This window comes from Rhinolophus ferrumequinum, chromosome 24, assembly GCF_004115265.2.
Source record: "Rhinolophus ferrumequinum isolate MPI-CBG mRhiFer1 chromosome 24, mRhiFer1_v1.p, whole genome shotgun sequence".
Taxonomy (NCBI): Eukaryota; Metazoa; Chordata; class Mammalia; order Chiroptera; family Rhinolophidae; genus Rhinolophus; species Rhinolophus ferrumequinum.
In genome coordinates this window covers 43,642,174-43,665,860 of record NC_046307.1, presented here as the reverse complement: position 1 = coordinate 43,665,860, position 23,687 = coordinate 43,642,174, and the positions used below count along the sequence as shown (strand labels likewise).

The 23,687-nt window shown below is 54.0% G+C and overlaps 1 protein-coding gene across 5 annotated transcripts in view; it reads right to left on the bottom strand.

Moving 5' to 3' along the window:
* MAD1L1 (mitotic arrest deficient 1 like 1) overlaps positions 1-23,687 on the bottom strand; it is a 284,873-nt gene that overhangs the window by 96,843 nt on the left and 164,343 nt on the right. For all 5 annotated transcript variants that reach the window (XM_033096269.1, XM_033096268.1, XM_033096270.1 and 2 more), the window contains exon 13: positions 13,336-13,392. In XM_033096269.1, the coding sequence (XP_032952160.1) occupies positions 13,336-13,392 (57 nt within the window). The remainder of the gene's footprint in view (positions 1-13,335; positions 13,393-23,687) is intronic.

Below are 23,687 nucleotides of genomic sequence, written 5' to 3'. Positions count from 1 at the left end.
CACCCCTGCTCCCCTTTGCCCCCCACCCCCGCAGCCCCTTTCCCTCCCCTCCCCCTGCAGCCCCCCAGCTCTTCCCCCGGCAGCCCCTCCCCCCACAGCCCCTCTCCCGGGCAGCCCCTCCCCCCCACAGCCCCTTCCCCCGCAGCAGCCACCCAACACACACACACACACACTCCCACACTGCCTCACGCACACACACCCAATGTCTCACGTCACACTCACATCACACTCCCATACATGCTTTCCCTCACACACACTTACATTCACACATCACACTCTCCCGCACTCTCACACCCACCCCTAACACACTCTCATTCACCCTTACACACACTCTCCCATACATACTCTTTCTAATACATACTCACACCTGCTCAGGGTGACTGAGCTGTCTCTCCCTCTCTGGCCCCGCAGCCCCCCAGTACCGTAGAGGGGTGGTCTGGGAGCCCTTGGGGGTGCCCTTCTTGACCCCCTCAGGCCAGGCCCGGCTGGGAGGCAGAGACTGGAGGCAGAGACCGGAGTCAGCCAGTGGAAGCTAAGCCACGTTGCTATTGGCTGGCCCAGGGAGTCCTGGGAAGCAGAGAGAATTGCAAAGGCGTGAATACTGCGCCCTGTAACCACCTGTTCCATGAGATCACCGAGAAGATCGCACGCAGCTGGTTAAGAAAAGACACAAGGACTAACTGGATCGAGAGACCCTACAAATGACTTAAAACCATGAAGCCCTGTTCTAGAACCCTCCCTGAAGCAAATTTACCTCCCAGCACAAAGGACTGCAAAGAAAACTATTTTCTGAGGGGCTGTTTGCAGCAGCGGCACGCTGGTCACGAGGCATGGCCCATGACAGGGACAGAACAGGGCCCTCGGCCTGCCAGTGTAGAGCCACTTCTCAACGTTACCCTAACCGTCTCCACGTTTCTTTGCCAAGAGAGGGCTTGCCCTGCCCGTTTCCAAACAAATTTAGATTCCTTTCCCAAGCTGGCTCTCCTAATAAAGAGGCATAATTACCAGCAGTGCCTGCTCTACATGGATCAAAAGCCTGGAGAAGAGGGATGCAGCTCCAAGCGGCCACCGCTGCCCTGGGAGGGAGTTGCCAGGCGGGCAGAGCCCTGAGTGCCTACGGCAGCAGGCTGTGCTGGCACTGGGGCGGACGGGGGTTTCCATGGGGAAGGCAGACAAGCTGGGGAAGGCCCTGGCTCAGCAGGGCTTGTCTTCACAGCCCCTCGTGAGGCCCTGCTTCTCACTCTGAGGAGACACAGCTGCGGCCACAGGAGGCACCCATTCTTCCAAAGCTAATGGAGGGCCTCACACTCACTGCTGCTTCCACAGTGCCTCCTGGAGCCAAACAAGCTGGGCCGGCAGCGGGCCTGCTGACTTCAGGAGGCTGGTCATCTCAGGCCTGCACGGAGGACGCGCCCACGCCCAGCCGTTCAGGTGGGTGTGGGAAGGAACGGACCCTGTGCCGGGCTGGCCAGCCTTGCTGTAGTGACCACAGAACAGTGCGTGGAACTCTGGCTAAGATGCACAGAGACAGCAAAAGCAGTGGGGAACGCTGCCTTGTGGGTCTCTGCTGCTTTATCCATAGCCAGGATTTGGGGGCCCTGGGCTCCTGGAAACTTCCCACCCAGCTCCCCGGGGACTGTCTTTGGGAGGCAGGCAGCAACTCATTGGGGCCTGGTACCGGCATGTCAGGGAGCCTTAGAAAGGGCAGCAGGGCTCGGGGTTCTAGTGACAGACACCCAGAAGGCAGCCCCTGGTGTGGATGGAGTCCAGGAACTGCAGGGTGAAAGGCGCTGCCTTTCAGTATCCCCTAGACCAGGGGTCAGACACGTCCAGAGCACAGGGCCCAGAGCAAACGCTCCACGTGCGGGCCTCACGGCCTGGCTGCTGTGTGTACAAGCGGTCAGGCTGCTGTGGTGAGGACATTTTCATGGCGCTTTGGGCAGAGCACCCTGGACGGCCGGGACCCAGGAATGGCAATAATTGGCCCTAGGACAAGCACTGCTCCAGGTCAGCTGGCACGTGATAACATGCCACAGAGAGCTGCAACCACTTCCTGCAGCTTCTCTGCAGCCCTACACATGCTCAGGATGTTTATAGGTTACAAAGTGTGCAGCCAGCCAGGTGTCAGAATGAACATAACTGAATCTCATTTTTTCAACAGTTAAGTGGAGAAATGGAAGGAGAAAAAAGACCAAAATAAAATTTATAAAGATGGAAACAACAATGCCTGAAATCCATAAATGTATAAATCATTTTCCTGGAAGGTTAGATACTAACTAAAGAAAAAAATCAGAGAACTTGAAGACACAGCAATAGAAACCAATTCAAAATGAAAACCAGAGGGAAAAAGAATTTTAAAAAATGCAGAGAGCACAGTTAGTGCTGGGACAGGTGCAAGCATCATAAACGTGGTGAACTGGCGTCTCGGCAGGAGGACCCACGAGGATAAGGGATGAGAAAGGCAAGTCCACAGAGCTAAGAAATGCAAACCCCCAAGAGACACACACACACAAAGCACACGAAGGCACATTATAGTCAAAATGCTCGAAACCAGTGAGGAAGAAACCATGTCAAAAGCAACTAGAGAAGACAGACATGTCACAGAGATACAATGAGACGGATGACAGAGATCTGTCACTGGAAACAATGCAAGTGAGAAGTTAGGAGAACAACACCTTTCAAGTCCTGAAAGGGAAAAAGCCCTGTCAACTAAAAAGTGGAGATTAATAAAATGATAACCTGTTAGCAAAACTGACCAGGGGAAAAAGAGAGATGTGAAAGCTGGGGACGTTCCTACTGACCTTTAAAGTATGAAGGATTATTAGATGATGCTATAAATAACTGTTCACCAAAAACTTAGGTAACTTAGATGAAGTGCACAAATTCCTAGAAAAACACAAATTACCAAACCTGACTCAAGAAGAAATAGAAAATCTAAACAGACCTGTAACAAGTAAGAAGACTCAACCAATAACTGAAAACCTCCCAACAAAGAAATGTCTGGGACCAGATGGCTTCACTGGTGAGTTCTACCAACATTTAGAGAATTAACACCAACACTTGCCAAATCCTCCCAAAAGATGAAGAGGAAGAAACGCTGCTGAACTCATTCTGCGAGGCGAGCATTACCCTGAACCCAAAACCAGGTAAGACATCCCAAGAAAGAAAACTAAGATCAATAACCATTATGAATATCGGTGTAAAAATCCTCAACAAGACACTCGCAAACTGTACCCAGCAGCACCTGAGAAGGATTATGCACCATGGCAGGTGGCGTTTACATCAGGAACACAAGGGGTAACCATCAAACGTGTAACCATCAAACACACCACAGTAACAGAACAAAGGGAAAAGCTCCACATGGCCACCTCAACAGAGGCAGGAAAACACTTGGCAAAAATCCAATGCCCTTTCATGATAAAAATACTCAATAAACTAGAAATAGGAGTGAACTTTTGCAACATACTCAAGGGCACTTACTAGAACCCACAGCTAACATCATCCTCCATGGGAAAGACCGAGAGTTTTCCCCTAAGATCAGGAACACAACTAGGACGCCCGCTCTCACCACTGCTGGCAACACTGTACTGGAGTCCTAGCCAGAGCAGTCAGGCAAGAACAAGAAACAAAAGGCATGCAAATAGGAAGAGAGAAGTAAAGCTATCTCTACTTGCAAATGACATGATCACATATGTAGAAAATCCTCAATCGTAATAATTATAATAATAAAAATAAACCACAACCTATTAAGAGTGGAATGAATTCAGCAAAGTTGCAGGATTAAGATCAACACACAAAAATCAGTGGCATGTCTATACACTAGTAATTAACAATTAAAAAGGAAATTAAGAAAACAATTCCATTTACAATAGCATCAAAGAGAACAGAACTGAAAACTACAAAACATCGTTAAAACAAACTAAAGAAAACCCAATAAAAGGGAAGACATTGTGTTCATAGGCTGAACGACTTCATGTTAAGATGGCAACACCCTGCAAAATGAGCTGCAGAGTTGAAGAAACCCGTCAAAATCCTCAGTCTTTTTTGCAGACAGGGAAAGAAAAGCTGATCCTAAAATTCATGCAGAATTGCAAGATCCCAAATAGCCAAGATGATCTGGAAAAAGAAGAAAGTTGGAGGATTCAGTTGCCAATTTCGAAACTTATTGTGAAGCGACAGTTATCAGAACTGTGGCAATGACAGAAGGATTGACACATCGATCAATGCACCAGAAAGTCCAGAAATAAATCCCTACATCGATGGCCAGCTGATTATTGATGAGGGCGCCAAGAACAGTCTCTTCAACAAACGGTGCCGGGACAACCGGACACCCCCATGCAAAAGAAGGGGGCTCTTATCTCACACCATCTTCAAAAATTAAGTCAAAATGAATCAAGATGGGTCAAAACCTAAATGTAAGAGTTAAAACTATAAAACTCTTGGGAAAAAAAACAGGAGTAAATCTTCCTGATCTTGGGTTTGGCAGCAGTTTCTTAGCTCTGATACCTCAAACACAAATGACAAAAGAGAGGGATAAAATGGACTTCATCACAGCTAAAACCTTCGTGCACCAAAGGACATCATCAAGAGTGAAAAGAGAACCTGCAGAGTGGGAGAAAACGTTTGCAAATCATAAGCCTGATAAGGATCCAGTGTCCACAACACATAGAGAACGCGTATAGAATTTACCTCTTAACAGGGCACTCACAACTCAACAACAAAAAGACAAACCATCCAACTTAAAAATGGGTAAAGGACCTGAACAGACATTTCTCCAAAGAAGATATCAAACAGCCAACAGCATATGAAAAAAAGCTCAATTTCACTGGCCATCAGGGAAGAGCAAACCCAAACCACAATGAGATGCCACGTCACACCCATTAGGGTGCCTCTCATTAGAAAGAAAAGAAAATGACAGGTGTTATTGTTACCCTTTCTTTCCTGGTATTGGTAATACGATCTTCTCTGCTTTTGTTCTGATTGCTCTGGCTAGAGGTTCACCAATTTTGTTATCTCAAAGAACCAGAGTTTGGTCTCATTTAGAGAACTCAGCTGTAAGTGTGATGGAGGTGAAAAACTTCTTCCTTTCAGTTGGGGCAACAGGCATTTTCCTGAGAGGGAAGCAGGAAGCAGAGGAGCACGTGACTGACACGTGACGAAGGCGCTCACCGAAGTCAGGGACGGCCGCAGAGCTCAGCGGGTGCGCGCACTGGCAGCCGCGCCACGTCTGTGGGGGCCAGCCTTCTGAAGGGCCACGTGTCAGTCTGGTGACTAGGTCCCTCCGTCTTCCAAGAGGAGGCTGGGCCTGCCAGATTCACTCACAGCAACAGTGTTGTGAAATGCAACAGAGGGCAGCTTGCTAGTACAGCAGAACCTTTAAACGGAGACCATGTACTTCAGCCAACTTGAGAGGATACAGCTTCCATCCAGGGGCCTTCGCCAAGTCCACAAAGCACGCTCTCCCCTCCCAACAGCAATTCTAACTCACGTGGCTGCTACTGAGCGGAGCACAGTGAGGACGGACGCTCACACACCCAAGCCAGCTCATCCGTTCACACAACATAGGTCCAACCTGCACCGAGCATCACACACAGTCATGGGGGGCTGAGGCCCCGGGCCTTCGTGAGCGCCTAGAGCCCCATGGGGGTGGCTTTCCGGCCTCCCAGAGAAGGGAGCATGCTGCTCAAAGGTCAGCCCTGCTCGGTACAGGACCCATCAGCCTCTGTGAACGTGTTGTGTGGCTGCTGCTTTCTGGGGAGTGGCCCTCTTCCGCCATCCTTTCCACCCTGGAGGGAGGGGGAAGGCAGCCACGGATGGCTCCCCAGGAAGTTCGTACTGCTCACGGGGCCACCTGCGTTTACCTCAGAGAAGAAGCCCCGCTGAATTTTCATCTAGAAGGCCGGCTTATTATTTCAGCCTGCCCCCCGAGGGACAGGATCCTGGCGAGTGCCTGGTACCATTCTCACCAGGGCTGGAGAGGCTCCAGCGCAGCCCAACCGCCACAATGGGTACGTGGTGAGCAAACTGGGCCTCAGACCCAAGGCAGCGGACGGCAGGGAGGCCCCAAGAGGCAGACTTGTAGAAATCTAGTTTCAACTGAAAAACAGAACCACAGCCGGAAGCTGCACAGGTCTGAAAGCAGTATAAGCCACTCACCCCTCCTGGGCGTCTGGAAGCGCATGACCACCCGTCACGGTGGGCCGCTCCAGCTCCTCGAAGAGCTGGAAGCCATCCCCACCTGCCTGTGAAAGGAGCTGCGTCGGGGCCCCCGCAGGCAGGCGGTATCTGCACTGTGCTTCCAACGGGGCTAGGGGCTTACCCAGATCAGCAAGGCTGCCTCCTCAGGGACGAGCCGTGAGCCTTGGGCTCGGGGTGTCAGAAGTTCTATGAAAACCCAAGGCAAGTGGAAAACCCCTGCAGAAAATGCGTGCACAGAGCAGAAGTCTGCAATTCCAAGGGCTTGCTGGTCCCTATGTCTCCACGATGCAGGAAGAGTGCGGACTCCTGCTGAAGCAGCAGTGACTGAATCTGAATGGTTTCACTGCAGAAATGGCCTTTCCCTGAGGCTTTTCACTGAGTCCCAGAGAAACACACGTCCCATGTTTCCCAGTCACGGGGCACAGACGAGCAAGGAGATGCAGTGACCATGCAATTCTCCACCCCAGGGCAGCAGAGGTGTGCCTGGCACGGGGCCTGGTCCTCTCCACAGGGAAGCAGTGGCAGAGTAGACCCTGGTGGCAGGGAGCCGAGGATGCTCAAAGCCCGGGAGCACCGAGGCAGGACGTCTGCTCCAGCTCCACCTGGACACACGTGCGAGGCAAACGCAAGGACAGGGGCGTTCACGGTGACTGGGGACCATGCTGTGGATCGGACAGTAAAGTAGCAGACTCCCTCCAGGCGCACGGTGAGAACTGGGAGCTGAGAGCTGAGCCACAGAGGGTCACTGCTGAGACACAAGAAGTTCGCATGATATGAAACGGTCAGTGCTCAGAGCTGGCAGGGGCCAGGAGGGCGGGTGTACAGGATTTCTCCTGTCTGGGATTCTCCCACAATCCCAAAGATAAATTAACCCATTTCTATTTTGTGGCTGTTAAGACTAACTCTCACTCTCCTTCGGTTTGGTTGTGAGGCCACTGGGGGCTTCACTGTCCAAGTCGGAAGTGCCCACTGCTCCTGTACCTTCCCTGGACCTCATGGTGAACCTGGAGCTGGCAGCCAGAGGAAAAGCAGCGAGTGAGGGGCAAACGATAAAACACCCAGCAATAAACCTCACAAGACGCGTGCAAGTCTAACTGGAGGAAAATGGCAACCCAAGTGAAGGACGTGACAGGAGACCCATTCGTAGAGATGCATGCCTCTGCGGCCAGGAAGTCACTATGCTGAGGGCCACTTTACCATGTTACTCTGCAAACTGCCAACTGCAATGGGATTTCTGCACGAGACCCGACAAGCTAACTCCAAAGTTCACGTGGGAGAGAAAACGAAGACAGCTAAGAAAGTGCCGAGAGAGCAAACAGAAAGGCCACGCCGATCGGGCATCACAACCTCGGACAACTTAAACGGCCAATGCGGTCGTCCAGGCAGACACACTTAAGTTTCCTCCTGCCTGGGCAGCTCTCTCTCCTTTGTGGCGGGAGACCTTTCTGCAATTGAGGGCCAGAAATTACACCATTAGAAATTTATTTCCCAGACTAAGAAACCATCTTTCCAGCCTCCAGAGAACCCCTCCTCTTGGTCCCAGCGGTCAGTCACCTCCTCCCTCGAGCCTTTACCAACACACCATGCCTTGAGGTCCAATTCTCTGGTTGTGGCAGATGTTCTTCCAGCCTGGTGCTTGGCCCCATGGCAAGATGGATCCTGGTGACACAAGTTGCGATCAGTCACAGAACCAGGAGGTTCTTTTGCTAATTTACTGGAAGACAGCTGGCCACACTGGCACACTGTGACGAGGCCAGATCTGCAGGCAGGTGGCACAGATGGGCGATGCTGCCAGCATCAAACAACGGAAACTCACACGCCTCCCTGTGAGAGTTTGCTGGCCCTCAAAATGGCAGAAGCGGCAACAGGGCACCCCGGGGTGTGCACGGCCCTCGCAGGGGGCTCACCAGCAGGAGCCCCTCAGAGCCAGCACAGGTGCTGCTGGTGCTTTCGGATGAAAGCCTGAGCTGGGACAGGCCACGTGGAAGAAGGCCCAGAGGACTGCATGCTCCCGGGCGAGACAGGCCCCTAGGGGACCCAGCCCTCTTCTGTGACGGGACAACGGGACCTGCCTTGCTGGACTGCTGTCAGACCGTAGACTCCATCTGTAAAGAACAGTCATTCATTGGGCCTCACCTGCGTGGCCACGTCACCCTGCCCATTTAGAGCTGGGGCACAGAAGGAAGAGCGACGGGAAGTGGTCTGCCAGGCCCTGCTGTTCCACTTCGCCCTGGTCTGGTATAGCCCTGCCCAGGTTGGCCTTCGGCAGGGCTCCCTTGGGAGGCCAGGAGGGGATGACAATGGAACCATTAAGAAAAAAGGGACTCAAGGAGGACGACGATTTAATTACACGGAGTTGTGAAGGTGTAATTCCTCTTAAATCAGAAGAAAATCTTCTATTCTCACTCCCTGAAGCATACAAAACACCGTAGGACTTTTTGTCGTTACAATAAAACACTGATTTCTGCAGCGCTGCCGCCATATCTAATTTGGGTGACATATGTTAACTACTCAACGACGGTCCGGACCTCTTTCCTTGTGGTGTTAACTGCATTAAAAGAAAAGGCGTGAATCGTGCTTATGCTTACTAATTACCTTGGGTTTGCTAATTAATAAGAAGTCAAACTGCCTACGTCTTGACATCTGTAATTAGCTAAAGATGTTTAACTTTTTCTGTCTTTTTCCTCTCCTTTCCTAAATATCGAACTGACTTTGAAAACAACAGGTGGGGGAATGGAGGGCTGGGAGAGGTGGTACAGGTTCTCTGTGCCCAGCCGACCAGACAGAGGCATGAGGACGCGTCAGCGGCCCCTGAACTCAGAGGCCACCCAAGCCCCACTCTCCCAGGAGCAGAGACACCCCTGGGGCACCCATCGGAAGGCTGTCACCGGGATGGGTGGGCCGACCACACAGCAAGGCCGGGGCTGACCACTGCTTCCTCCCAATCTTACTCCAACTCAGGGGTTACCAGCATAGCAGGACTTCCCCCACCCAAATCGAATATGTTTCACTGGGATCCCAGTCCCTGGGGAGTTAAACACAGCTCTCTCGGGCTCCAGACCCCCACCCCCTGCACCAACTGGCTTGGCCTTTATCTCCTCGGGAGGCCTCAGAAGACACCGCCAGACGAGGGAGGGTTTGGAGGGAGAACAGATGCTTGTGTGCACCAGGGCCGCCCACATTTACAGGTGTGGCCGAGGGCGTCCCCTCGTGTGCACCAGGGCCGCCCACATTTACAGGTGTGGCCGAGGGCGTCCCCTCGTGTGCACCAGGGCCACCCACATTTACAGGCGTGGCCGAGGGCGTCCCCTCGTGTGCACCAGGGCTGCCCACATTTACAGACGTGGCCGAGGGCGTCCCCTCGTGTGCACCAGGGCCACCCACATTTACAGGGTGGCCGAGGACGTCCCCTCGTGTGCACCAGGGCCGCCCACATTTACAGGTGTGGCCGAGGGCGTCCCCTCGTGTGCACCAGGGCCGCCCACATTTACAGGCGTGGCCGAGGGCGTCCCCTCGTGTGCACCAGGGCTGCCCACATTTACAGACGTGGCCGAGGGCGTCCCCTCGTGTGCACCAGGGCCACTCACATTTACAGGGTGGCCGAGGACGTCCCCTCGTGTGCACCAGGGCCTCAGGCATCTACAAACGTGGCCACGAATCATCTCCAGGAAGAGCCAGACCCTGTGCTCCTGCCCAGCCCTGCAGGCGCAGCGTCACCGGGACAAGGCCCATTTCATACAAAGCTCTGCCTGGAGCAGCTTGGTCTCGGGGCAGGTTAGGGCGCCAGGTCCACAGACAGCTCTCCACGCCGCCTGGGAGAAGCAAATAATACCTCTGTTTCCCTCCCCCATCAACAAATTCCAATTTAATTCATCTAGAAGAGGCACCAGAAAACAGTATTTTAAAGCTCCCGGGAGCTTTACACAAGTAACAGAAACTATGTGGGTCAAAAATAAGAAAAAACACGGGTGGGAAGGCCGCCACCCTGTAGCCCCTTGTCCCCCTGTACCCCACAATGACATGGGTGCAGTGGTCTCTGCAGAACAGGCCAGAGCGCTCAAGGGCTGAGTACTGGCAGCCTACCCTTCCTGTTCCCCGAGAAGGGACTAGGTGGGGTTAGCGGTCTGTCCTTCTGCAAACCCCAGGGCCAAAGCGCCAGCCCCGCAGCCTCCTAGCTGCTGGGTAAGCAGACAGCTGGGGGCGACGGGCGCACGGCGTGGGGTGACGTGCTAACTGCTCAGCCCGATGCCAGCCCTGGCACGTCCTTAGTGTGACTTCTTCTGTAATTCCTCCTGTCTCGTGTCCATCATGGGAACACGGCCCCGGGCACGTTTCTATTCAGGTCAGTACCAAGGAAGCCATGTGTGTGCACACACGAACACGAGGGTCTCCCCATGGCTTCTTCAAACGGATGCATGAATCTCCAAGGAACACCCCCCCCCGCCACACACACACACTCCCGGGCTTCCCCAAAGTCAATGAGAAACAGGTCCCCTATTTAGGAGCCCGACTGGCCAGTGGATGAGGGGAAACCAGGCAGGCAAGACGCCAGGATGGCCCTCAGGCCCCTGACTACCTCCCCGTTTACAGCGCTCCCCCCGCCACCCACGGCAGGCACAGCTGTCAGTGCCCGAGGGGCCCCAGCCCTTCTGACGCCCTGGCTGAGGGTGGAGGCCATCCACTGGGTCTCTGGCCTGCCAGTGAATGGCAGGTACCACCTTCTCCTTCAGACCAATCAGCGGAATGCTCTCTGCAGTCAGACCCACCCACAGGCACGTCCTACAGCCTGAAGACGAGCATGGCTGACATACAGGTGGCCCCCCCACCCCCCAGCACCCTGCTGTAATCCTGTCTTATAGCCTGTTTTCTTCCTCCGCTTAGCCAAGCATCTCGGTACCCCACTCCCCTCTGTCACACACACCTAGCTAACGGGTGACCTGAGCCCAATGGCAGTGACCTGCCCGGCCTTCAACCCACAGGGAAGGACAGGCACGTTGCCCTCCCCCCTCCGGCGCCCCAGCTGCCTGGGTGACCTCACCCATACCTTCCTCCCACTTGGCCTGAGGGACCCTCTGCTTTCAGCCCTCTCTGTCCCCCCAAACTGCCCGGTCCCTACAGCACCATCTCTTCCCGCTCTACTGGACTATTCCCAGGGGTACACATCACCCCTCTGTCCCCCAACACCTCATGCAGACTCGCTTCACGTGTGCAAAGACCTTGGGGGCCCTTCGCGCTTTCCTGCCGCCCCAGGACCGTGGATGAAATGCCATCACCAGGTCCACCGGACTCTCTGCTCCTCTCACAGCTCCTGTTACAGGGGTGACACAGCGGTCTCTGTGGGTGGCACTGCCCTCTCCTGTAGTCCCTGACACCTGGCCGCCGCCCCCACCCCGTCCAGGTCAATGTGTGGATGCTGGAGTCTGACAGGGCTCCCGCCGCAGGCTCTGTCTCTCGGTACCTGCCCTCCCTCCTGAGGACGCGGGGTCCTCAGGATGCTTCCCTGGCCTTGACTCTGGAGCTCCAGACCCCAGCACCCAACATCCACAGTGTCTCAGACCCCCTTCCCCTCCAAACTCGCACTCCCCAATCTTCCCATCCCCATGACTCCGACAACACCCTGAGCCCTCACCCTATGCTTTCTACCCAATCTGCGTCTGCCTTCAGTCTGACCATCCGTCACCATGACGATCCACTCACCTCCCACCCGCCAGGGGCTCTGAGCACAGCCAAACGTGGGCTCCTAGGTGCTGGCGCCTGGGCTTCATCTCTGGTCCCATCTCCACCCCCCACCCCTGTGTGCCAACTTCTGGTCCAGCCAGCCCCGCCCTCCAGTACGTGGTGGTGGACAGCAAGGCTGTGGGGGCGGCTAACACGGGTAAAGCAAATGCACGGACACGTCATTTCAACTTGGAGGGCATGCCTACTTGCAGGCGAAGGCCAGACGACCTGCTCAAGGTCAGGGGATTGACAAGTGCTGACACCGAAACAGGAACTCGGACCCATGTCGCAGATCCCGGAGCACATCCCAACGCCAACGACAGTGCTGTCCTGGGACCCCCAAAGTGGCTGGCGTGGGGTCTGGGGAAGCACACGCAAGCATTCCCTAGAGTATTCCTGTTCTCAGAGACCAGACCCAGGAGTGGAGCAGCGTGGGGCGGCTCCCAGTCTGCATACGACAAACGGACTTCAGAAGCAAACCATCTGCGCCCACAGGGTGGTGAGGCAGCCTCTTGACACAGGAGTCAGTGCCCAGGCTAGGAACACCTGCCCGTGCCCGCCCACGCCCGCCCTCACCTGCCCTCACCTGCCCACATGTGCCCACACCTGCCCTCACCTGCCCACATCTGCCCTCACCTGCCCACACGTGCCCACGCCTGCCCACATGTGCCCATGCCCGCCCTCACCTGCCCACATCTGCCCTCACCTGCCCACGTCTGCCCTCACCTGCCCACGCCTGCCCTCACCTGCCCTCATGTGCCCACGCCTGCCCTCACCTGCCCTCACCTGCCCACATGTGCCCACGCCTGCCCACACCTGCCCTCATGTGCCCACGCCTGCCCTCACCTGCCCACACCTGCCCACATGTGCCCACACCGGCCCTCACCTACCCTCATGTGCCCACACCTGCCCTCACCTGCCCGCATGTGCCCACGCCGGCCCTCACCTGCCCACACGTGCCCACGCCTGCCCGAGCCCCGCTGATGCCGTCCCAGGAGAAAGCACAGCAAGACAGGCCCACACAGAAGCTGAAGCAAACCTGCCCCTCAGCACATCCACATAGCCGGAAGACCCTCAGCCTGGACACTGTGCGGGTGACATCTCATGACAGCACAGGCCCGTGGGGGACAGGTCCTGACCTCGGGCAGTGAGCATGCCACTGTCCCCACCTCGCAGCAAGCAGCAATCTGTCCCTAGGGAGCCAGAACGTAGGTTCCAAACCCCACACCCTAATTCCACCCGTGTTTCTGACGACAAGAAGGACCATGGCTGTCAGGGACCCACACACTGCGCCACAGCCTAAGTCACGGTGGGGACAGAACTTCTGCCCGGGGCCCGGGAACTAAGACACCCCCAACCTGGCTTCCCTTTGGCCCCAGAGACCGGACCGGCAGCAGGGCATGCATCTCAGGGACTTACCATGTCTGCTCTCTGCTTCTGGCTTCCCAGCTCCTCCAGCGCCTCTGACAGCTGAGCCTTCAAGGCAACACAGAAAGCGGAGTCAGTGGGCTGCTCCTCCCCCATCTCTGCCGCCCTCACGGACAGCGGGGCAAGGGCAGGGCTGGAAAACAGGAGCTGGAACCTGGGGTAGCCCGGAATTCCCACTGTTTGGAGAAGGGAACTGAGGGGCAGCTGGGAAACATGACACCCACAAAGTATATCCCCTAACTCGCGGCTGGAAAGCGACCGTGGAGGTAGCTGTGGGTGGAGACAGGGGCTGGGGATTTGGCACCCTGGATGGGGAGCAGGAAAGCACCCCCCTCCTCTCGTTCTGGAGGAAGTGATGAAGAGGCCAACACCCAGAGAAGTCCCGACTTCCCGACCACGGGCCACCAAACAGGACTCCAGGATCCAGGCAGACACCTTTCCCTCCCCCGCCTGCAGACAGACATGGGAAGGTCCCGCCCACTCGACCACTACCATGAACGCCGCGTGGGGAGAGAAGCCTCTGTGCAGAGACACCGCGCACTTGGTCCCCAGGCAGCGACCCACGTGGCCTGGCGCCAAGATGATAAAGCCCCGACTCCAGGAGGGCACCAGACACAGCCCATCGGCCTGGGAACCCTGTCCCTTCCCCGAGCGGCAGGACGGTGGGCACACAGATGGGACGCTCATGGCCACTTCTCTCGAGGCCCTTCTGTGAGGTCACAGCGTCCAGCCTGAAGGTCTCTGTCACAACTACAGGCCAGCCAACCCCGACCACCGAGTGTGTTTGCTCCCTGCATGAAACCCGCTGTACCAGGGAGGCCGCGTGCTCACTGGAAGTGAGCGTGAGCTGACGTTCCCGAAGTCACGGACAGGGAAATACGGGCAGGCCAGGAGGAGGACACAGTCGTAACTGCAACGAAGGAGGCTTCTGAAATCACACCTACAACACCAAGCCACAACCCCAATCCCAAGCAGCCCCTTAGGGCTGCTCCACGGATCTGGGTGTCGCACGGGTCCTTGGTCACATGCCTCAGCCTCCCCTCAGCTCAGGAAACGGGCAGCTGGGTGCCTGATGGGCACGGCACCTCACCAGGCACTGCGGAGGCCATCCTTGTGGGCAGCAGGTGATGTTTGGAGAAAGGCCGGGAGAGGAGGCAAAGGGGACACCCACCCTGGACCTGAGGGGGCCACCACGGAATGTCTGTAAATTCACTACCGCCGGCGAGCTGGCAGTGCACAGACATTTGCACACAGATGATGAGACCGACACCACAGGGCCAGCCAGCCGGCCGGAAGCCCCCTCTGGCTGACTGGCAGGCGCACAAGTCCTCTGAGATGGAGCAGCCCGGGCAGCACGAGGGCAGAGCGCACAGCTCTGTGCTGGGGGTGACCTACGAGGGGCGGGCCCTCCGGGACCCACACAGCGAGGGAGGTCGGCGCCCCGCTGAAGGCCCCACACTGTGGCCATGTCGCCTTTCGTGCAGCAGATGGGTTTTCTTATAAAGGAAGAAACCGAGGCCCAGGTTTGTGGGTTGTCGTCACACACCCCCAGCGGCAGTGCCCAGGACAGGGTGCTCCAGGCCTGGTGACCCCTCACCACACTCTGAGAGCACCCAGAATGTACACCTGTGCTGCCTGGAGGTTCCCCAAAGAAGATACCCCCCTCCCTCGTCAGGCCAGGGCGGAGGGGAAGAAGGCAGAAATCTACAGCTTTCTCCGCGGTTCGTGCCTGGAGAACCAGGAGAACCAGGAGAAAAAATAGATGATGTGACAGAAACAAGGGGAGGAGACACAGACAGACATTCCCCAGAAAAGGACACACAGACCGGAAATGGTATCAACATTATTAGTCACTGGGAAAATGCAAATCGAGCCCACCACGAGAAGCTACTTGCATCCATTTGATTAGCAGAAATGAACAAAATTCTGGCAATAATAAGAGTTGTGAAGGATGCAAATCAACTCTATCTTTTCTACACTGATGGTGGGAAGAAAAGCTAGTCCACCCTTCGGAAGAGAACTTGGATTTCCCTGAAGTCGAACGCTTGTGTCCCCTGACGCAGGCCTGCACGCACAGGCTCGTTCGTACACACTGCTCCAGCTTCAGCGTGACGGCACAAACCTGAAACCACCTGGGGCCTGTCAGCAGGGCAGGGCTCAGCGCGGAGCAGGTGACCCCAGACTGGCGGCGGGCTCCAGGCGCCTGGGCCAGGGTGCCACACTGATGACTGTGCAACACCTTGCCATGGATTCTGCCAGGACACAGCTGAGCAATGGGGCGCAGAGACAGGCTGATGTACAACTAGCCAGCCAACTTACAGCACACTTTGGTGAATAGGCAGGTGCCAACCCAAGATGCCTCATCCTGTTCTGTCCACCATTCCCAGCCATCGACGTGGAAGAAATGCAGAAAGCGCTTTGCAGATCCCACCTGACGCAGGGCTTGGAAGGATCGCCAATGTGGAGGCCACTCAGAGGCTGAGACCCCGAGAGTCAGGACATCGGGAGAAGCCGGGCTCAGAGCACAGTCAACACTGCTCTTGGAATGGAGCGCTACTGGCATTCCCCTGAGAGCCCTGCCTTAGAGCAACTCTTAGGAGAAACGCAACCCAGGGAGTGGGGCCAGAGCAGCAGCGGCTCGGCTCACGTGGCCAGGCCAGGGCAGAAGCTGTGCTGGGTCCCAGGTCCCCGGCAGAAGGCCGACACTGACCAACTACAGTGTCCTAACGAGGTCATGGCAGCGGGGGACACCATACCAAGTTGCTTAGCCACAAAGAAAGAAGCTTCTAGAGAGTGAGGAGCTACCTTATCGAAATACTGAAGTACAAAGAAGTCCCATCTGCAGGTCACAAGGAACCGCAGGGGGCTGAGAACGCTGCCTCTGTTCACTGTGCGGCACGTCACCACGCCTGTACCCTCGCTCGCGATGCGTGCATCTGTGCGGGTGTCACACTTCAATGGAAAAGCAGCTTTGCAATGTATGCACTCTTGCACTCTGGAGGACAAATTAGGGAGAAAGAGGGACAGTTCTGCCACCTAAAAGGAACTGGAAGCTTGTCATCACTGAACACCATCAGACAACCTGTCACACTGTCCCCAAGGGCAGCCAAGTGGGACGCCACATGTCAGCCTTCCGTGTCTGAGATCCTAAGAGAGCAGAGGGCTCTAGGCTGGGGAAGGGACAGGGTGGGGGACAACAGCAGAATGGCCACATGGCTGAGAAAGCACAGGCAGTGGCGTTAACGACGTCCCTCAGGGCAAATCCCCAGTCTGGGAGGACTGTCCTGGGAAGGACAGAGAGGGGCTCCTGCCAAGAGGGACACAGGACACCTGGTGCCACTCAAGGAGACAGACGCATGCCACTGTGGCTTGGCCACACAAGCGGCCATAACGCAAGGCTCCAAGAGCAGGGAATTCTGTTTTTTAAGCGAGGGTGGGGATGGACAGAGTAAGACATGGGGGCACCAAATGCCTGGCCTGACCTCTGCCCCAGGGCACCCAGCAGTGTGCCCACACAGGGCCATCCTGAAAGCCTGGATTCTTCCCTCCCTGTCATTCCAGGAAAATGTGCCAGGGATAGAAAAACAGAAGAAACGGCAACACACATGTCCACAGCTGCTGCCAGGAGAGGGGAGACAGGGAAGGGACAGCGACCACAAGGCAGGGTTGCCCTCCAAACTGCTGCTGTGTCTGCTCGACACCCCGACAAGTCTCTGGGCATCATGGGATCCCGACAGGGCCCCGCCCCCCCCACCAGGTCCCACACTGACCCCTCTGGAAAGTCCTGCCAGGCTGTGTCAGCCCCAGGCACCTCCTCCCTTACACGCCGGGTGCCGACCAGGGACTGCTGTGGGGTGGTCCCTCCCAGCACGCATAGGTAGAGTGACCGAGGGTGGGGGTGAGGGGGGCAGCAGGGCACACCCTGCAGAGGCACACAGGTGCCCTTTCACGCAGGCTCGACCCTGCACGGAGCACTGAGGGCACTCAGGCGGTGCTCCCTCCAGGTGGCCCTGCCTGACCCCTCGCCGGGGAGGAGAACAAGGAAGTCAGTGGTCGCCACGCCGGCACCCTGCACACAGGATGACGAGGACCCTGCAGGGGTGGTCCTTACCAGGGGCTCAGACTGAGCGGGAGGCCAGGGTGACCGTGGGTGGTGCCCCTGAAGGGCTGTCACGGACCCTCAATGACCCCCCACCCCGGTGGGAGAGGTTGCGGTCTGGCTGGGAGGGCGAGCACGTGGAGCAGACGCAGGAGGAAGAAGCCGCCCGTCTCAGGGCCTCAGATGCAGGGCCCGGGTGTTCCAGCGGGGGCCGCACACATGGCCGCCTGCGGGAGGTGGGTGCACTGTGGGGCGGGGACGCCACATTCTGCCCGAGTGAGTGACTGCAGAGTTGTGTCAGGCGGCCCACACAGCTACCTCCTCCTGGTCGGGAACACTGCTCTTCCAGCCGGGCCCGGGGACCTCACGCACTCAGACACAGCACCGGGCACACACGCGACAGGTGGAGGCTGTGCCAAGACTGCCATTTTTATCCTGAAGCAAGAAGCTGCTGTGGGAGCCCCAGCACAGTGGAGAGGCCGTCCCTGCAGGTGGGCCCAGGCCGGGGAGGACCCCAGAGCACCGAGCACGGTCCCCACATAGCTTACAGTGGGGAGGCTGGAGCCCCACGAAGGCCAGGACCCCTCACGGTCACAGGTCACATGGAGAGAACAAGATGCAACCTCAGGCCTCCTGCCTTTCTTCACACGTGACCCAGTGTAACGAGGACGACACAACACCGGCCGGTCGTCAATGGGTCTTTCCAGGCAGCAGCACCCAGACCCACTGATGGCTCCTGTCCAGCAGTGACCCCAAGGGCCAGGAAGGACCCTCCCCACGTGGATGGCAGCCACGAGATAAGCGGCAGGCACTCAGCCTGGAACCTGGGGCTGACAGGGACCCAGGCTCCAGCGCAGCCTGTCAGGACAGAGGCTGCCATCCTGTGGGGACCACGGCTGCAATGGGAGCGGCTGGTTCTTCTCCCAGACCTCAAGCGTGCTGGGCCTCGCGGGATACGGAGAGGGCCAGCTGGGCACGCTGCTGTGTAGACTTGGACGCAGTGCGGGGTTCAGGCCCCCCATCTAACAGACAAAGTGTGGGCTGGGGGCCACAGCTGCAGCGTTGTCTGGGAACTTGTTACAAGGTCCGTGTTTCAGACCAGTCAGCACCTCCTGGGGAGGGGCCCAGCAGATGTGTGCTTTCACAAGTCCTGGAAGGGACGTGGCTGTGCACCAGGTCTGAGAACCACTGCTGGGGGGCTTTCATTGGAAGCCAGACCACCAGAGACCAGTCCCCAAGTCTCCACATTCCAGCAGTGTCACCTGAAACGAAGGACGTGTTTGGGGACGTCAGCAAAGTGGCAGAGTAAGGGTTTTCAGTTGTCGTCCCCCCCATAGAACATCGATTCAGACAACCACCCATGGACGAGGATAGGAAAAATCAATGGAACTAAAAGCAGGTTTTTTGAAAAGATAAACAAAATTGACCAACCTTTAGCAAGACTAAGGATAAGAGAGAAGACTCAAATAAAATCAGAAATGAAAGAGGAGACATTACACTGAATACCACAGAAATACAAATACTCACAAGAGACTACCATGAACAATTATACACCATCAAATTGAATAACCTAAAAAAAAAGGATAAACTCCTAGAAACATACAACCTATTAAGAATGAATCAGGAAGAAATAGGAAATCTGAACAGACCAATAGCAGGTAAGAGACTGAATCAGTAATAAAAAAAAATCTCCGAACAAAGAAAGGTCCAGGACCAGATGGCTTCAGGGGTAAACTTTATCAAATATTTAAAGAAGAACTAGTACCAATTCTTCTCAAATTCTTCCAAAATTGAAGAGTACTTGCAAACTCATTTTACGAGGCCAACATAAACCTGCTACCAAAGCCAGACAAGGACACCATGAAGAAAAGGAAATTACAGGTCAACATCCCTGATGAACACAGATGCAAAAATTCTCAACAAAATATTAGCAAGCCAAATTCAACAATATATTAAAGGAATCATACACCATGACCAAGTGGGATTTATCCTAGGGATGGTTCAACATCTGCAAATCAATCAATGTGATACACCACATTCATAGAATGAAGGATAAAAATCCTATAATTATTTCAATAGATGTAGAAAAAACATTCCACAAAATTCAACATTCTTTCATGATAAAAATTAATTAGTACCAAAGGGATGTACTTCAATGTAACAAAGGACACATATGACAAGCCCACAGCTAACATCATACGCAATGGTGAACAGCTGAAAGCTTTTCCTCTAAAATCAGGAACAAGACAAGGATGCCCGCGCTCACCACTTCTAGGTGACATATTTCTGGAAGTCCTGCCAGAGCAATCAGGTAAGAAAAAGAAATAAAAGGCATCCAAGTAGGAAAAGAAAGCATAAAATTATCTGTTTGCAGATGACATGATCTTATACGTAGAAAACAAGACTCCACCAGAAAACTACTAGAACTAATAAATTGCAGGCTATAAAAATCAACATACAAAAATAAGTTACATTTTTATACACTAACAGTGAACTGTCTGAAAAACAAACCAATCCCATCTACAATAGCATCAAAAACAATAAAATACTTAGGAATACATTTAACCAAGGAAGTAAAAATACTCATATACTAAAAACTATAAGACAGTGATAATAGAAACTGCAGAATACACACATAAATGGACAGACATCCCATGTTCATGGATTGGAAGAAGTAATGTTGCTAAAATGTCCATATTACCCAAAGCAAACTATAGATTCAGTGTAATCCCTATCAAAATTCCAATGGCATTTTTGACAGAAATAGAAAAAACAATCCTAAAATTCGTACAAAACCACAAAATACCACAAATAGCTAAAGCAACCTTGAACAAGAAGAACAAAGCTGGAGGCATCATATTTCCTAATTTCAAATTATATTACAAGGCTATAGTCTTCAGAACAGCATGACACTGACATAAAAACAGACACATGTATCATTGGAACAGAATACAGAGCCCAGAAATCAACCCATGCATATACAGTCCACTAATACTTGACAAAGGTGCCAAGGGTACACAATGGGGAAAGGACAATCTCGTCAATAAACAGTGCTGAGAAAACTGAACAGCCACAAAAGAATGAAACTGGACCCCTATCTTTTACTATACACAAAAATCAACTCAAAATAAAGATTGAAACCATACAACTCTCAGAAGAAAACAGGGGAAAAGCTCCTTGACATGTGCCTTGGTGATGATCTTTTGGATATGACACCAAAAGCACAGGCAACATAAGCAAAAATAAACAAATGGGACTACATCAAACTAAAAAGCTTCTGCACAGCAAAAGAAACCGTCAACAGAATGAAAGGCAATGGGAGAAAATATGGAATGGGAGAAAATATTTGCAAATTATGTACCAAAAAGGGGATTAATATCCCACATGTATAAGGAACTCCTACAATTCAATAGCAAAAGAGAAAACGCCCAATTAATATATGGGCGAAGGATCTGAGGAGAAATTTTTCCAAAGAAGAACACGAATGGCCAACAGGTACATGAGAAGGTGCTCACATGACTCCTCAGCTGGGAAATGCAAACCAAACCACCGCAACCTACCACCTCACACCTGTTAGGAGGGCCGTTATCACCAAGACACCAGGGAGTGTGGGTGAGGACACGCTGTACACTGCTGCTGGGAACGTAAACAGGTTCAGGCACGATGGGAAACAGTACGGAGGCTCTCAGAAAATTTAAAATAGAGCTATGATCCATACGACCCAGCAATCCCACTTCTGGGAATATGTCCAAAAGAAATAAAATCATGGTCTTGAAGAGATATCTACAGCCCATGTCACTGAAGCGTTATTCAAACTGCCAAGACATGGGAACAACCTGCGTGCCTGTCAATGGACGAACGGAAAAAAGAAGAGGTGATACATATATAATGGAATATTACTGAGCCATAAAAAGGAGATCCTGTCATCTGTGACAATATGAATGAACGTAGGGGACATTATGCTAAGAGAAATAAGCCAGACAGAGAAAGAAAAACACAGCATGATATCACTTATATATAAAACTCTGAAAAAGCTGAACTCATAGAAATGGAGGGTAGAATGGTAGTTGCCAGGGGTGGGGGTTGGGGGTGGGGGTGATGGTAGGAGAGGGAGAAATTGGAAGATGGCAGTCAAAGCATCCACACTTCCTGTTATCAGGTGAGTAAGATCTGGAGGCCTAACGTATAGCACGATGACTGTAGTTAACCATAACGCATAGATTCTTGAAATCTGGTAAGAAAGTAGATCTTAAGCGTCCTCAGCAAAAAGGAAAAGAAAGATGAGCTATGTGGGTGCTGGATGCTCAAATAGCTGAACTGTGGTGATCATTTCACTGTGCACAGGTAAATAAAAACATCCGTTGTACACCTTGTATACACAGTCTGTGCCAATCAGACCTCAGTAAAACTGGGGGGATGACGGAGTCTGCAAGCTTTAAATCCCTCACCTCTGAGTGCGTAATGTACCACTATTACAAGCCATTGTGAGAATTAAACAAAAAAGCAGGAAAAGAATGTGGCACAACACAGCAGCTCAGTACCTGGCAGCCACCGTTTTCTCCTGAAAGGCATGTCAGGTAAAGACGCCTCTGCCCTGAGCAGGAGCTGAGAACGGCCACCCCACCCCAGCCCACCCACCCCACCGCCCTCTGTTCTCCCGTCTGCCGGCTGCACTTTCAGACAGTGTGCTCACGCACGAGCATTCCCGGAGCCCAGGGCAACTCTCTCTCCATTTACCCCTTTTCCCCTCTACTTCCGTTTACCACACAGCTTATCTTCTCACTTAGTCTCAAGCTGTTTCACTGTTTCGTCTATGCTCTTTACAGAAGAGTCACCTCAAGTTCTTCAAGTAAGTAAATAAATGCATCCATAAGTACGTAAGAAAAAAAGGCCCTGGACCTGGTGAACCACCTAGGGCTCAAAAGCGGGGGCTCTTCCAGAAGCGGAGAAGATACGGATGCCTCGTCTGCACCCACAGCAGCCCCGGAAGGAGGAGGGGGACATGGAAGCCTCATGGCGTGCACCTCGCCCTAAGCTGGCGGTCAGAAGTTATTTCAGATCCGCTGCGATCTGAAACTGGGACTTTCCACAAACCTCCATGCAGCCAGCAGCACCATAATCTGTTTTAATTAAATAAATTGGAAAAACAAATCAGGCCGAGATGTTGAACCAAGGTGGCATGCGCTGCATATTTATAGCCCATCGGCAGAGGAGGACTCGGGACATATGCTACCGACTTCTGCAGCCACTTTATTAAATGGAATAAATAAACCCCATGCAAAATGGCACAGACTTCACCAGATATGGGCCGCTGGGATTCTCCCAAGCACAACACCTCCACTTTGTTTCACTGAAATGTTTTTGCGGGAATCAAAACATGTTCCACATCAGAACTGAGTGATTAGGCTAAATGAGGGAGATGTACGGGCGCTAAAGAGCTAGATGTGATTTTCAAACTCCCTGTGCCACACCTGTGGTTCCCACTCCTTTCCCATCAGGGACACGTAGGTCCCTGCAGTGGCTCTGGGATCCTAGGAAAAGAGGGGCTAGGGCAGGGACCGATGACTACAGCCTGCAAGCAAATCCAGCACCCCCCCAACTTTTTGTCAGTCAAGTTTTACTGGCACCCAGCCACACCCACCGTTTACAGATGGCACACGGCTGCTTTTCAGCCACAGCTGCCAAGCTGAGTGGACGGGACCAAGACCGCGTGGTGGCACAGCCCACAGCATTTACCGTCTGGCCCTGCACAGATGAAGCCTGCTGACCCGAGTGAGAAGAAATGAACTTGGGCGCGAGGCATGGGTGGGACAGAGGCCAAGGAATACAGAGGGGCAGAGAAAGGTGAGAGAACAGAGAGAATGAGGAAGGGAAAGGAGGAGGCTAGAAATGAAGGGGAAAAAAGAGGTGTGTTGGGGGAGAGGCAGAGAGGCCAGTGCGCCCACATCCATTAGCACACCCAGTGCCCACACGGCCAGTGACATCTCCTCCCTCTGATGTCCCTGGTCCTTTTTCCAGACCAGGACCACACGGGCAGAGGAGGCAGCCTGACACGTATTAACTTGCTCCGAAACGTGGGTGGGCTGTGGGGTGAGCTCCCTGTGGCTCTTTATGGCAGCTGAGCAAATGGGACTTGGGCCACCAGAGAGCAAGTGGTGCCCTGCTGCTGGCCCTGTGCCACGTGCACCCCCAAATGGCGCTCCTGTTTCAGCGCAAGTGAGAGATGAGGTGTTTGGGAGGCACT